This window comes from Coregonus clupeaformis, chromosome 1, assembly GCF_020615455.1.
Source record: "Coregonus clupeaformis isolate EN_2021a chromosome 1, ASM2061545v1, whole genome shotgun sequence".
Classification (NCBI taxonomy): domain Eukaryota; kingdom Metazoa; phylum Chordata; class Actinopteri; order Salmoniformes; family Salmonidae; genus Coregonus; species Coregonus clupeaformis.
In genome coordinates, this window is record NC_059192.1 from 59,861,549 (window position 1) to 59,874,862 (window position 13,314).

Sequence of the window (13,314 nt, forward strand, 5' to 3'; positions counted from 1 at the left end):
CTTGTGAATGCTGACCTGCTTAAAAGTCTTACTCACTCGGCTACGGAGAGCGTGATCACATAGTCGATCCCGGAACAGCTGGTGCTCTCATGCATGCTTCAGTGTTGCTTGCCTCGAGCGAGCATAGAAGTGGTTTAGCTCGTCTGGTAGGCTTGTGTCACTGGGCAGCTCGCGGCTGTGCTTCCCTTTGTAGTCTGTAATAGTTTATCATCACCATTATCATCACCATCAATGTCATCACCACCATCAACTCTAGAAATCAGCATCCATTGCCATGATATGTTGCTGTGTCCATACTACCTCAGTATGGTTACAAGCTGTGTGACTGATGCGGTATTTAGAAAGAGGACCCTGTTACCATGCTAGAAGCTGCACTTGTTGCCTTGGTGACCAGCTCATATATTTGCATGGCCAGTTCCCTGCATTTCTTAAAAGTGAGTGAGTCTTGTGTGCCAACTATGGTGATTAGATTAGTCATCACACACCCCATTGAGTTTTCACTGAAATTAATAGATTGTTTAATTATATTGTCTCCTTTTCCCATCCTCTCTCTCAGTTGGCGACTTGGGACTCAACTCGTGGGCTGAACGGTAGTCTAAAGGAGAGTCGGATAGAGAGCGGCATGCAAGGAGTGACCGTCAAGGTGGTAACATTACTAGTAAGTGCTTACTCACTACCAACTCTATACCAACTTGCCACTTGATGCTACTATACTCTGTCTGGTCACCTTGTCCTTCTTCTTCATCTGGCTCTGTGGATCTACGACATCTGTAAGACATAAACTCCACCCTAACAGAAAAAACAAATATTTTCATATGATCACATGATCTTATGTCAAGTTAATGTGATAAGACAACCTGGTCTCAGAGCATTTTATATTATTCTTTACGTAAATACGAGAGACTCCAGTTACAGTTGAAGTCGGAAGTTTACATACACCTTAGCCGAATACATTTCAACTCAGTTTTTCACAATTCCTGACATTTAATCCTAGTAAAAATTCCCTGTCTTAGGTCAGTTAGGATCACCACTTCATTTTAAGAATGTGAAATGTCAATAATGGTAGTGAGCATGATTATTTCAGCTTTTATTTCTTTCATCACATTCCCAGTGGGTCAGAAGTTTACATACACTCAATTAGTATTTGGTAGCATTGCCTTTAAATTGTTTAACCTGGGTCAAACGTTTCGGGTAACCTTCCACAAGCTTCCCACAATAATTTGGGTGAATTTTGGCCCATTCTTCCTGACAGAGCTGGTGTAACTGAGTCAGGTTTGTAGGCCTCCTTGCTCGCACATGCTTTTTCAGTTCTGCCCACACATTTTCTATAGGATTGAGGTCAGGGATTTGTGATGGCCACTCCAATTCCTTGACTTTGTTGTCCTTAAGCCATTTTGCCACAACTTTGGAAGTATGCTTGGGGTCATTGTCCATTTGGAAGACCCATTTGCGACCAAGCTTTAATTTCCTGACTGATTTCTTGAGATGTTGCTTCAATATATCCACCTAATTTTTCTTCCTCGTGATGCCATCTATTTTGTGAAGTGCACCAGTCCCTCCTGCAGCAAAGCACCCCCACAGCATGATGCTGCCACCTCTGTGCTTCACGGTTGGGATGGTGTTCTTCGGCTTGCAAGCAACCCCCTTTTTCCTCCAAACATAACGATGGTCATTATGGCCAAACAGTTCTATTTTTGTTTCATCAGACCAGAGGACATTTCTCCAGAAAGTACGATCTTTGTCCCCATGTGCAGTTGCAAACTTTTTAATGGCGGTTTTGGAGCAGTGGCTTCTTCCTTGCTGAGTGGCCTTTCAGGTTATGTCGATATAGGACTCAATTTACTGTGGATATAGATACTTTTGAACCTGTTTCCTCCAGCATCTTCACAGGGTCCTTTGCTGTTGTTCTGGGATTGATTTGGGAAGGGTTAGCTAAAAAGGTTAAGGTTAGGGTTAGCGGACGGGTTAGCTAAAAGGGTTAAGCTTAGGGTTATGGGAAGGGTTAGCCAACATGCTAAGTAGTTGCAAAGTAGCTAAAAAGTGGGAAGTAGTTGAAAAATTTATAATTAGCTAAAATGCAAAAGTTGGCCATGATGAGATTTGATGTTTGCGTTATACTCCCACCCATCCACCCCTAAGTAACGATCTGTCTTATGTAACCATACCAAACGTAACATATTATACTAATTTGAGCGTCTCGGATTTACCTTTACTATGTTACGCCTATGAGACCAGGCTGGATAACATGAAACTACACGTGAAAATGTGATCACGTGAATTGTTCCAAAAACACATTTTCACATGATGTAAAATGTGTATAATTTCATGTGAAATAATGTGATTTTCCATATGTTAAATGATGTGTTTTTTTCTGTAAGGGAAACCATACAATACAGCTCTTTAGCTGCTTGTCCGCTACCATTCTGCTCTCTCTCTTCACACAAGATTTACCTGCTCCATATTTATTCACATAAGTTCTGCTCGGCTCCCTCTTGGCAGGTCTCCTTAATTCATGTCGTTTTTCCAACCCACCCCAGCAGCTCTCCTCCTCAACTCTCTTTTCCACCCATTCAATTCAGCCTTGACACTCTCCCATAAAGAAGAGCCATGGTTTGCCTCAGTACATTTAGAGTGGGAATTTCTGCCTGATTAAGTGTCACACGTCTCCACAGCACTGGGTGTTACAGGTCAACAGACACCCAGGAAACTCTTTATGAAGATGAAGTTTGACTTGCAGCTGGTCTTCATAAAGTTCAAAATGAAAAAAATACTGTTCTACCTGTCGGTTGAACTGGACCAGTTTATGAACTATGCTGGCCTGATGGGACTGTGATATAATGCACACAGACACTTTGTCAAATTTACAGTAGCGTTTAAACTTTGGCTGCATGAATACTCTATGTCTGTATGTTTTTGAGCCAAGGCATTTAGTCAAAGTAAAGTTGAACTTCTAAACCCAACTGATGTTGTGTTGTATATGTTATCCAACAGGAGGAACCCTTTGTGATGGTAGCTGAAAACATTCTTGGGCAGCCTAAACGCTACAAAGGCTTCTCCATTGATGTTCTGGATGCTCTGGGCAAGATCCTGGGCTTCAAGTATGAGATTTACCAGGTGGCCGATGGAAAGTATGGAACCCCTACCTCCAACGGCTCCTGGAACGGCATTATAGGAGAGCTCATCAGTAAGGTAAGTCTGTCCATCACAACTGGAGTTTGTACTGTTTGTTTTGGAGGTTTATTGATAGTTTGCTGTTGACTGTTCTGATGACATCGTCTTTCCCAATTGCTGCAGTTCTCTCCTCCCTGGGTAGCTGACTGTAGCCTTGACACAGTGGAGTCCATTATAGTTTGGGTCTTCATGGAAAGATAGATAGGGACAAATTATATTTGATTATGGACTTGAGTTAAAGAGATAGTGTTTATCCCAACAATCCAGACATGATTTGTGTCATAGGGTCCCACTCTAGCAGCAGGTGTCCAAAACCATGCCATTACCAGAGTGTTGATACTGCTGTGAAATGAGAAAAACAGATACTAGCAACGTGATCAATGTACTGAAAGTCTGTGATTTGAGATTAGCCTTTACAATAAAGCTTTACAATAAAATAATGTAGTTAATTGGCATGTGGAATCTGTCCGGCCTCTATTGGTCTGCATGGCCTTCTGCTGTGTGAAATAGAACAAGAAGTGTGAAAGAAAAAAATAACAGAGGAGAAAATCGTGACGCTCTAGTTTCAAGCCCATATAACAGTACAAAGAGCGATTTTACAGTGTTATTAACTTTTTTTCTGTGACCATAAAATGGCAAACATCAACAAACAGAGTATTTTCAAGGCTGTAACTGATCTATCTCTCTATCCATCCACAGCGAGCAGACTTGGCAGTATCAGCCATCACCATAACTCCAGAGAGGGAGAGTGTGGTGGACTTCAGCAAGCGCTACCTGGACTACTCTGTGGGGATTCTGATGAGGAAGTCAGAGGAGAAGATCAATATCTTCTCTCTCCTGGCGCCCTTTGACCTGGCCGTTTGGGCATGCATCGCAGCCGCTATCCCCGTGGTCAGTGTCATGATCTTCATCCTGAGGCGGGTCCAGTCGGTCCGTCCCCCAGGGGGACACCAGGCCACCTCTGTGTCCACCTCCCTCCAGAGCGCCATCTGGATTGTCTATGGAGCTTTTGTGCAGCAAGGTGAGCTTGGTATTGTGGCATCACACAGTAGGAAAGAGGGGACACCAGCATCTTGCATCAAAGTCGCTTCATACACAGTGAAATGCTTACTTGTTACAATATCACAGACAACAAAACACTGACTTTTGACCGTTGGCAGCAATATGACACAAAGATAGATAGGTCCATATATGGCTAGATGGATAGACAGATATACACTAAGTATATCAAACATTAGGAACACCTTTTGCCCTCAGAACAGCCTCAATTCGTCGGGGCATGGACTCTAGAAGGTGTCAAAAGCATTCCACAGGGGTGCTGGCCTATGTTGACTCCAGTGCTTCCCACAGCTGTGTCAAGTTGGCTGGATGTCCTTTGGGCTGTGGACCATTCTTGATACACACGGGAAACTGTTGAGCGTGAAAAACCCACCAGCGTTGCAGTTCTTGACGCAAACCGGTGTGCCTGGCACCTACTACCATACCCTGTTCAAAGGCACTTAAATATTTTGTCTTTCCCATTCACCGTCTGAATGGTACACATACACAATCCATGTTGCAATTGTCTAAAGGCTTGAAAATCCTTCTTTAACCTGTCTCCATACCCTTCATCTACACTGATTGAAGTGGATTAAACAAGTGACATTAATAAGGGATCACAGCTTTCAACTGGATTCACCTGGTCAGTCTATGTTATGGAAAGAATCAGTTTATAGCCAGACATAAAAGCAATGGAAAAGGCTATTGTTATGTCCCTATGAATGCCACACATACAGGTAGCACAGAGTTGTTTCATTTGAAGAATGGTGCCCATTTCCCACTATAGTGTTTTATAGGTGCCTTTGACTGAAATAATATCAGGTTTCTTAGTCTGGTCCGGTCCAGGCATCTCAGATGTGAATAAATGACTACTTCAGCAACCACTGTTAAACCCTCAACGGCGTCTAGCACTTTGCCGGCAGCCTTTTTAAGCCAAAAACGGCCACAACATTTTAGGAATCCTCGCTTTATTACATTTTCACTTGTTCACCTTTTCACATGTCTTTAGAGGATGACGTAAATGTGTTGATAAATATGACTGACACTGTGGATGATTGTGAGAAGGTGCACATCAGAGGTTCCCAAACTTTTTTGGCCCACGACCCCTTTTTGATATCTGAAAATTAGTGCGACCCCAACCGTGTGAAAAAAATTTATGTAATTAGCAGCTAATGTTAACTTTTTTATTCGGGGCTATGGCAGTCAATTGCAAAACATTCTAACAGTATTTCTGATAGTGTTCTCAACTCACCATCACATACTTTTAATGTGGGGCTCTGACAGTCAAGTGCAAATTAGTCTGACATAATGTCTCTTATTTCACCACCACTAATGAGATGCATGTGCTTGACGAATGTCGCGTCGGAGCTTCTCAAAGTCAGGGGTCGTGGTCGACAGTGAGCACCTCATATCTGTTGTCACATCCAACCTGGATCGATAGTTGGTTTTAATGCAGATGAGAGCACTGAATCCAGCTTCACACAGATATGAGCTGGCGAAGGGTACCATGAGTTTTAATGCTCAGGAACCAAAACTCCTCCATATTGACCCATGAATGCGTTGTATGCAGCATTCGGTCACATGACAGCTTGATCAGCTTTTCAACTGAGCCAGGATCACAGTCAAACGGATTTCTCTCCAATAAGAAATCTTTCCTCTGAATCCACTGATTCGGTCACTCATTTGTAGAATGTTTTTGTATTTCCCCTTCATGCTTGTGTTCAGTACACGGTGTATCATACAATGCGTCCATATGGCAGAGGGACACACATTCCTAACTAGAGTGCAGAAGCCTGCCCGTCATCTCGTGATAGATAGAGCCCCATCTGTGCAAAAGCCCACCATTCGATCCCATGGAATCTGTTTTTCGTCAATATAGCCACGCAGCACACTAAACATCCGTTGTGTCGTTTCATGCTCAGGTATCGTGAGACAGAACAATATGTCCTCGTGAATAGCATCCCCCGACATGTAGCGAACAAAAGTCAATGCATCGGCATCTCGGCCCTCACAGCTAACGTCCATTTGGAGAGCATAAGCTGGAGAGTTTCTGAGTCATTCAGTCAGTTTCCTCTTGATTGCTAGCTATAGCATAATTTCTTAGTTTCACAGTGTTATCTGACAAATGTATTGATGTGAGTTTCTGTGCCTCTGCCTCCCCACACATTGTTTTCACCATATCAATTGCGGCCTGTAATATCAGTCTCTGCAATAGTGTGTGGTTTCATAGCGTAGCGGGCCTAGCCATTAACCATGGGAATGATTCAAGTGAAACGGTCAAGTGCAGCCTTTTCCCACGATGTAAGGGCACTCTGGTTTTAGATTAGAATAAGTTGCATTTTGATTTTTAAGGTTAACCACATTACAATGATTTCAAGATACAAAGATGATATTATAATACAGTGAGTGAAAAAATTATTTGATCCCCTGCTGATTTTGCACGTTTGCCCACTGACAAAGAAATGATCAGTCTATAATTTTAATGGTAGGTTTATTTGAACAGTGAGAGACAGAATAACAACAAAACAATCCAGAAAAACGCATGTCAAAAATGTTATAAATTGAGTTGCATTTTAATGAGGGAAATAAGTATTTGACCCCCTCTCAATCAGAAAGATTTCTGGCTCCCAGGTGTCATTTATACAGGTAACGAGCTGAGGTTAGTAGCACACTCTTAAAGGGAGTGCTCCTAATCTCAGTTTGTTACCTGTATAAAAGACACCTGTCCACAGAAGCAACCAATCAATCAGATTCCAAACTCTCCACCATGGCCAAGATCAAAGAGCTCTCCAAGGATGTCAGGGACAAGATTGTAGACCTACACAAAGCTGGAATGGGCTACAAGACCATCGCCAAGCAGCTTGGTGAGAGGTTGACAACAGTTGGTGCGATTATTCGCAAATGGAAGAAACACAAAATAACTGTCAATCTCCCTCGGCCTGGGGCTCCATGCAAGATCTCACCTCGTGGAGTTGCAATGATCATGAGAACGGTGAGGAATCAGCCCAGAAATACACGGGAGGATCTTGTCAATGATCTCAAGGCAGCTCGGACCATAGTCACCAAGAAAACAATTGGTAACACACTACGCAGTGAAGGACTGAAATCCTGCAGCGCCCGCAAGATCCCCCTGCTCAAGAAAGCACATATACAGGGCTGTCTGAGTTTGCAAATGAACATCTGAATGATTCAGAGGAGAACTGGGTGAAAGTGTTGTGATCAGATGAGACCAAAATCGAGCTCTTTGGCATCAACTCAACTCGCCGTGTTTGGAGGAGGAGGAATGCTGCCTATGACCCCAAGAACACCATCCCCACCATCAAACATGGAGGTGGAAACATTATGCTTTGGGGGTGTTTTTCTGCTAAGGGGACTGGACAACTTCACCGCATCAAAGGGACGATGGACGGGGCCATGTACCGTCAAATCTTGGGTGAGAACCTCCTTCCCTCAGCCAGGGCATTGAAAATGCGTTGTGGATGGGTATTCCAGCATGACAATGACCCAAAACACACGGCCAAGGCAACAAAGGAGTGGCTCAAGAAGAAGCACATTAAGGTCCTGGAGTGGCCTAGCCAGTCTCCAGACCTTAATCCCATAGAAAATATATGGAGGGAGCTGAAGGTTCGAGTTGCCAAACGTCAGCCTAAAAACCTTAATGACTTGGAGAAGATCTGCAAAGAGGAGTGGGACAAAATCCCTCCTGAGATGTGTGCAAACCTGGTGGCCAACTACAAGAAACGTCTGACCTCTGTGATTGCCAACAAGGGTTTTGCCACCAAGTACTAAGTCATGTTTTGCAGAGGGGTCAAATACTTATTTCCCTCATTAAAATGCTAATCAATTGATAACATTTTTAACATGCGTTTTTCTGGATTTTTTTGTTGTTTTTCTGTCTCTCACTGTTCAAATAAACCTACCATTAAAATTATACACTGATAATTTCTTTGTCAGTGGGCAAACGTACAAAATCAGCAGGGGATCAAAAACTTTTTTCCCTCACTGTATATATATATATAAATTATATATATACACAACTGTTCAAAAGTTTGGGGTCACTTAGAAATGTCCTTGTCTTCGAAAGAAAAGCAATTGTTTTGTCCATTAAAATAACATGAAATTGATCAGAAATACAGTGTAGACATTGTTAATGTTGTAAATGGCTATTGTAGCTGGAAACGGCTGATTTTTAATGGAATATCTACATAGGCGTACAGAGGCCCATTATCAGCAACCATCAGTCATGTGTTCCAATGGCACGTTGTGTTTGCTAATCCAAGTTTATCATTTTAAAAGGCTAATTGATCATTAGAAAACCCTTTTGCAATTATGTTAGCACAGCTGAAAACTGTTGTGCTGATTGAGACTAGTTGAGTATCTGGAGCATCAGCAATTGTGGGTTCGATTACAGGCTCAAACTGGCCAGAAACAAATAACTTTCTTTTGAAACTCATCAGTCTATTCTTTTCTGAGAAATGTTCCATGCGAGAAATTGCCAAGAAACTGAAGATCTCGTACAACGCTGTGTACTACTCCCTTCACAGAACAGCGCAAACTGGCTCTAACCAGAATAGAAAGAGGAGTGGGAGGCCCCACTGAGCAAGACGACAAATATATTAGAGTGTCTAGTTTGAGAAACAGACGCCTCACAGGTCCTCAACTGGCAGCTTCACTCAATAGTACCCGCAAAACACCAGTCTCAACGTCAACAGTGAAGAGGCGACTCCGGGATGCTTACCTTCTAGGCAGAGTTGCAAAGAAAAAGCTGTATCTGGCCAATAAATATAAAAGATTAAGATGGGCAAAAGAACACAGACACTGGACACAGGAAGATTGGAAAAAAGTGTTATGGACAGACTAATCGAAGTTTGAGGTGTTCGGATCACAAAGAAGAACATTTGTGAGACACAGACCAAATGATAAGATGCTGGAGGAGTGCTTGATGCCATCTGTCAAGCATGGTGGAGGCATGGTGGAGATTTGTACAGGGTAAAAGGGATCTTGAAGAAGGAAGGCTATCACTCCATTTTGCAATGCCATGCCATACCCTGTGGACGGCCCTTGATTGGAGCAGATTTCCTCCTACAACAGGACAATGACCCAAAGCACAGCTCCAAACTATGCAATAACTATTTAGGGAAGAAGCAGTCAGCTGGTATTCTGTCTATATATATCTATATATTTTTTTAACCAGGATTTTGATAATTCTCCTGCGACCCCATTATCATATCAGGCGACCCCACATGTGGTCGCAACCCCTAGTTTGGGAACTGATGGTTTACATAATGGCATTCTAAATCTTGGCAGAGCTTTGTTATAAAATATAAATATATAGAACCTCTTGACCTTGGCATAAGTGCGGCATGAACACAATATTACTCTGGTTTTCTTCGTTTTCTTTTTGAAGCAGTCCTAAGGGTACATCATTGATAGTGACACTTGGAGACACATGTATGTTATTTTTTTCTCACAGCCTGAATCTCTCAGATGACATTTCTGTGGCTTTACTCTTCAAAATGATAATTCACATTGACATTTCCTCGTCCGCTTTCTGTGAAGTTAGGCCATGTGTGGAGACAGAGTGCTTAGACCTGCTACAGGGAGAGAGAGCCAGCTAGCTGCCTGGGCAAACAGTGGGAATGTGGAGGAGCATTTAGAGAGACAATGAGAGGAAAAGTATTTGGTAGAAAGGGGGTTAAAGAGAGAGAGCAAAATTCAGACAGAAATGGACAGAGAGACAGAAAGAGTACGATGGAGTGATGAAGTGCTATGATACAGAGATGGGCGAGAGAGAGCAGAATAATTTATTGAGATCTCATTTTCAAGAGGTCCTGAAAAATACAGTTACATTATAAAAAATGAACCCGATCATTAGGACCAACAGGCTAAAACAAAACCGATGGTGCAATAAGTTGTGATATCACAAACAATAAATCAAATCCACATAATATTGTTCAAGACTTCATACAGTACATTCTAACTTATGTTGTGTTTCTAGGGGGAGACTCCATCCTGGGTTCTGTGGCTCTGCGTATCGTCATGGGCAGCTGGTGGCTTTTCACCCTCATTGTGTGTTCCTCCTACACGGCCAACCTGGCAGCCTACCTCACGGTGTCCCGCATGGACAACACTGTACGGTACGTTATCAACAATTATCAACCCTGTTGTACAGTGTATCCTTCCATCTTCAAGACTCAATGTCTGAAGTGATGATTTCCTGGTGGTAAGCGACCCTGTGTCTTCGACTGGCAAGGATACTGGTATGTCTTACCTTTTCCAGCACTGACCTGCACAGCCAATTTCCTGGTGTTATTTGTCTTTGTGGGTTAGATCTCACCCATTTAGGCAGAATTAGACATGCCAATAAACTCAAGTTGGGCAGGCTGTTGACAAGTTGTCTCTCTTATACAAGCCCATAAATGTGGACCATGTGTGATTCACACACACTATGACAGACAATTGTAATTCCTGACCCACTCCTTATAACAAGTTAGCCCTCCTCAGTCCAAATGTTATTTGTTAATAAATCCAATTTAGCACACTCCTCTCCAAATAGAACATGTAGGTTTCCGGGGAGAATGCTAAATAGCACCTAGATCCTTTATATCACAGCTTATTGTTCAATCATCTGTACCCACAAACACCGTGCCCATTAGTACAAGAATGAAATATTAGTAGACAACATATAATATAATATGCCATTTAGCAGACGCTTTTATCCAAAGCGACTTACAGTCATGTGTGCATAAATTTTTACGTATGGGTGGTCCCGGGGATCGAACCCACTACCCTGGCATTACAAGTACCATGCTCTACCAATTGAGCTACAGAGGACCACATATTTCTTCTGCTCAGACACTATTATTGTGTCTCTGTATAGCTGTGTAGAGTGGAAATGACACAGTCAGAGGAAGGAGAAAATTACGGAAGATATTTCTGTATTGTCTTGGGGCCAAATCCAGACTCTAGAAAAAAGGAAAAACGTTTTGTGTGTGTACATGTGTGCGTTCATATGTGCATGTGTGTAAATCAAAGTACTAGTTTGTGTAAATGGCAGGAATGATTTAATCAATAAATCCTATAAGCCCCATCAGCCAACATTTGCTTGCTTAAATCCTTCCATAAACTAAATGTAATGAAAACTAGTGTGATAATTACTTCTCATTCTTTATTGTAAAATAAAATAAAATAAAATGTATTGGTCACATACACATGGTTAGAAGATGTTATTGTGAGTGTAGCGAAATGCTTGTGCTTCTAGTTCCGACAGTGCAGCAATATCTAGCAAGTAATATCTAACAGTTCCACAACAAATACCTAATACACACAAATCTAAGTAAAGGAATGGAATAAGAATATATAAATATATGGATGTCAGAGCGGCATAGGCTAAGATACAATAGATAGTATATAATACAGTATATACTTATGAGATGGGTAATACAAGATATGTAAACATTATTAAAATGTCATTATTAAAGTGACTAGTGTTCCATTTATTAAAGTGGCCAGTGATTTCCAAGTCTGTATGTAGGCAGCAGCCTCTCTGTGCTAGTGATGGCTGTTTAACAGTCTGATGGCCTTGAGATAGAAGCTGTTTTTCAGTCTCTCGGTCACAGCTTTGATGCACCAGTACTGACCTCGCCATCTGGATGATAGCGGGGTGAACAGAAAGTGGCTTGGGTGGTAGTTGTCCTTGATTATCTTTTTGGCCTTCCTGTGACATCGGATGCTGTACAACTGTTTTGTCGTCTACAAACCTGATGATTGAGTTGGAGGCGTGCATGGCTACGCAGTCATGGGTGAACAGTACAGGAGGGGGCTGAGCACACACCCTTGTGGGGCTCCAGTGTTGAGGATCAGCGAAGTGGAGATGTTGTTTCCTACCTTCACCACCTGGGGGAGGCCCGTCAGGAAGTCCAGGTCCCAATTGCACAGGGCGGGGTTGAGAACCAGGGCCTCAAGCTTAATGATGAGCTTGGAGGGTATTATGGTGTTGAATGCTGTGCTATAGTCAATGAACAGCATTCTTACATACAGTGGGGAGAACAAGTATTTGATACACTGCCGATTTTGAAGGTTTTCCTACTTACAAAGCATGTAGAGGTCTGTAATTTTTATCATAGGTACACTTCAACTGTGAGAGACGGAATCTAAAACAAAAATCCAGAAAATCACATTGTATGATTTTTAAGTAATTCATTTGCATTTTATTGTATGACATAAGTATTTGATAACCTACCAACCAGTAAGAATTCCGGGTCTCACAGACCTGTTAGTTTTTCTTTAAGAAGCCCTCCTGTTCTCCACTCATTACCTGTATTAACTGCACCTGTTTGAACTCATTACCTGTATAAAAGACACCTGTCCACACACTCAATCAAACAGACTCCAACCTCTCCACAATGGCCAAGACCAGAGAGCTGTGTAAGGACATCAGGGATAAAATTGTAGACCTGCACAAGGCTGGGATGGGCTACAGGACAATAGGCAAGCAGCTTGGTGAGAAGGCAACAACTGTTGGCGCAATTATTAGAAAATGGAAGGAGTTCAAGATGACGGTCAATCACCCTCGGTCTGGGGCTCAATGATCATGAGGAAGGTGAGGGATCAGCCCAGAACTACACAGCAGGACCTGGCCAATGACCTGAAGAGAGCTGGGACCACAGTCTCAAAGAAAACCATTAGTAACACACTACGCCGTCTTGGATTAAAATCCTGCAGCGCACGCAATGTCCCCCTGCTCAAGCCAGCGCATGTCCAGGCCCGTCTGAAGTTTGCCAATGACCATCTGGATGATCCAGAGGAGGAATGGGAGAAGGTCATGTGGTCTGATGAGACAAAAATATAGCTTTTTGGTCTAAACTCCACTCGCCGTGTTTGGAGGAAGACGAAGGATGAGTACAACCCCAAGAACACCATCCCAACCGTGAAGTATGGAGGTGGAAACATCATTCTTTGGGGATGCTTTTCTGCAAAGGGGACAGGACGACTGCACCGTATTGAGGGGAGGATGGATGGGGCCATGTATCGCGAGATCTTGGCAGTGTATCAAATACTTGTTCTCTCCACTGTAGGTATTCCTCTTGTCCAGATGGGATAGGG

General features: G+C 42.6%; 1 protein-coding gene across 2 annotated transcripts in view; it reads left to right on the forward strand.

Annotated features, from left to right (window-relative positions):
• The window catches only part of LOC121571305 (glutamate receptor ionotropic, delta-1-like), a 515,242-nt gene that overhangs the window by 475,971 nt on the left and 25,957 nt on the right, over positions 1-13,314 (forward strand). For both annotated transcript variants that reach the window (XM_045222049.1, XM_041882706.2), the window contains exons 9-12: positions 557-658; positions 2,992-3,189; positions 3,871-4,192; positions 10,208-10,346. In XM_045222049.1, the coding sequence (XP_045077984.1) occupies positions 557-658; positions 2,992-3,189; positions 3,871-4,192; positions 10,208-10,346 (761 nt within the window). The remainder of the gene's footprint in view (positions 1-556; positions 659-2,991; positions 3,190-3,870; positions 4,193-10,207; positions 10,347-13,314) is intronic.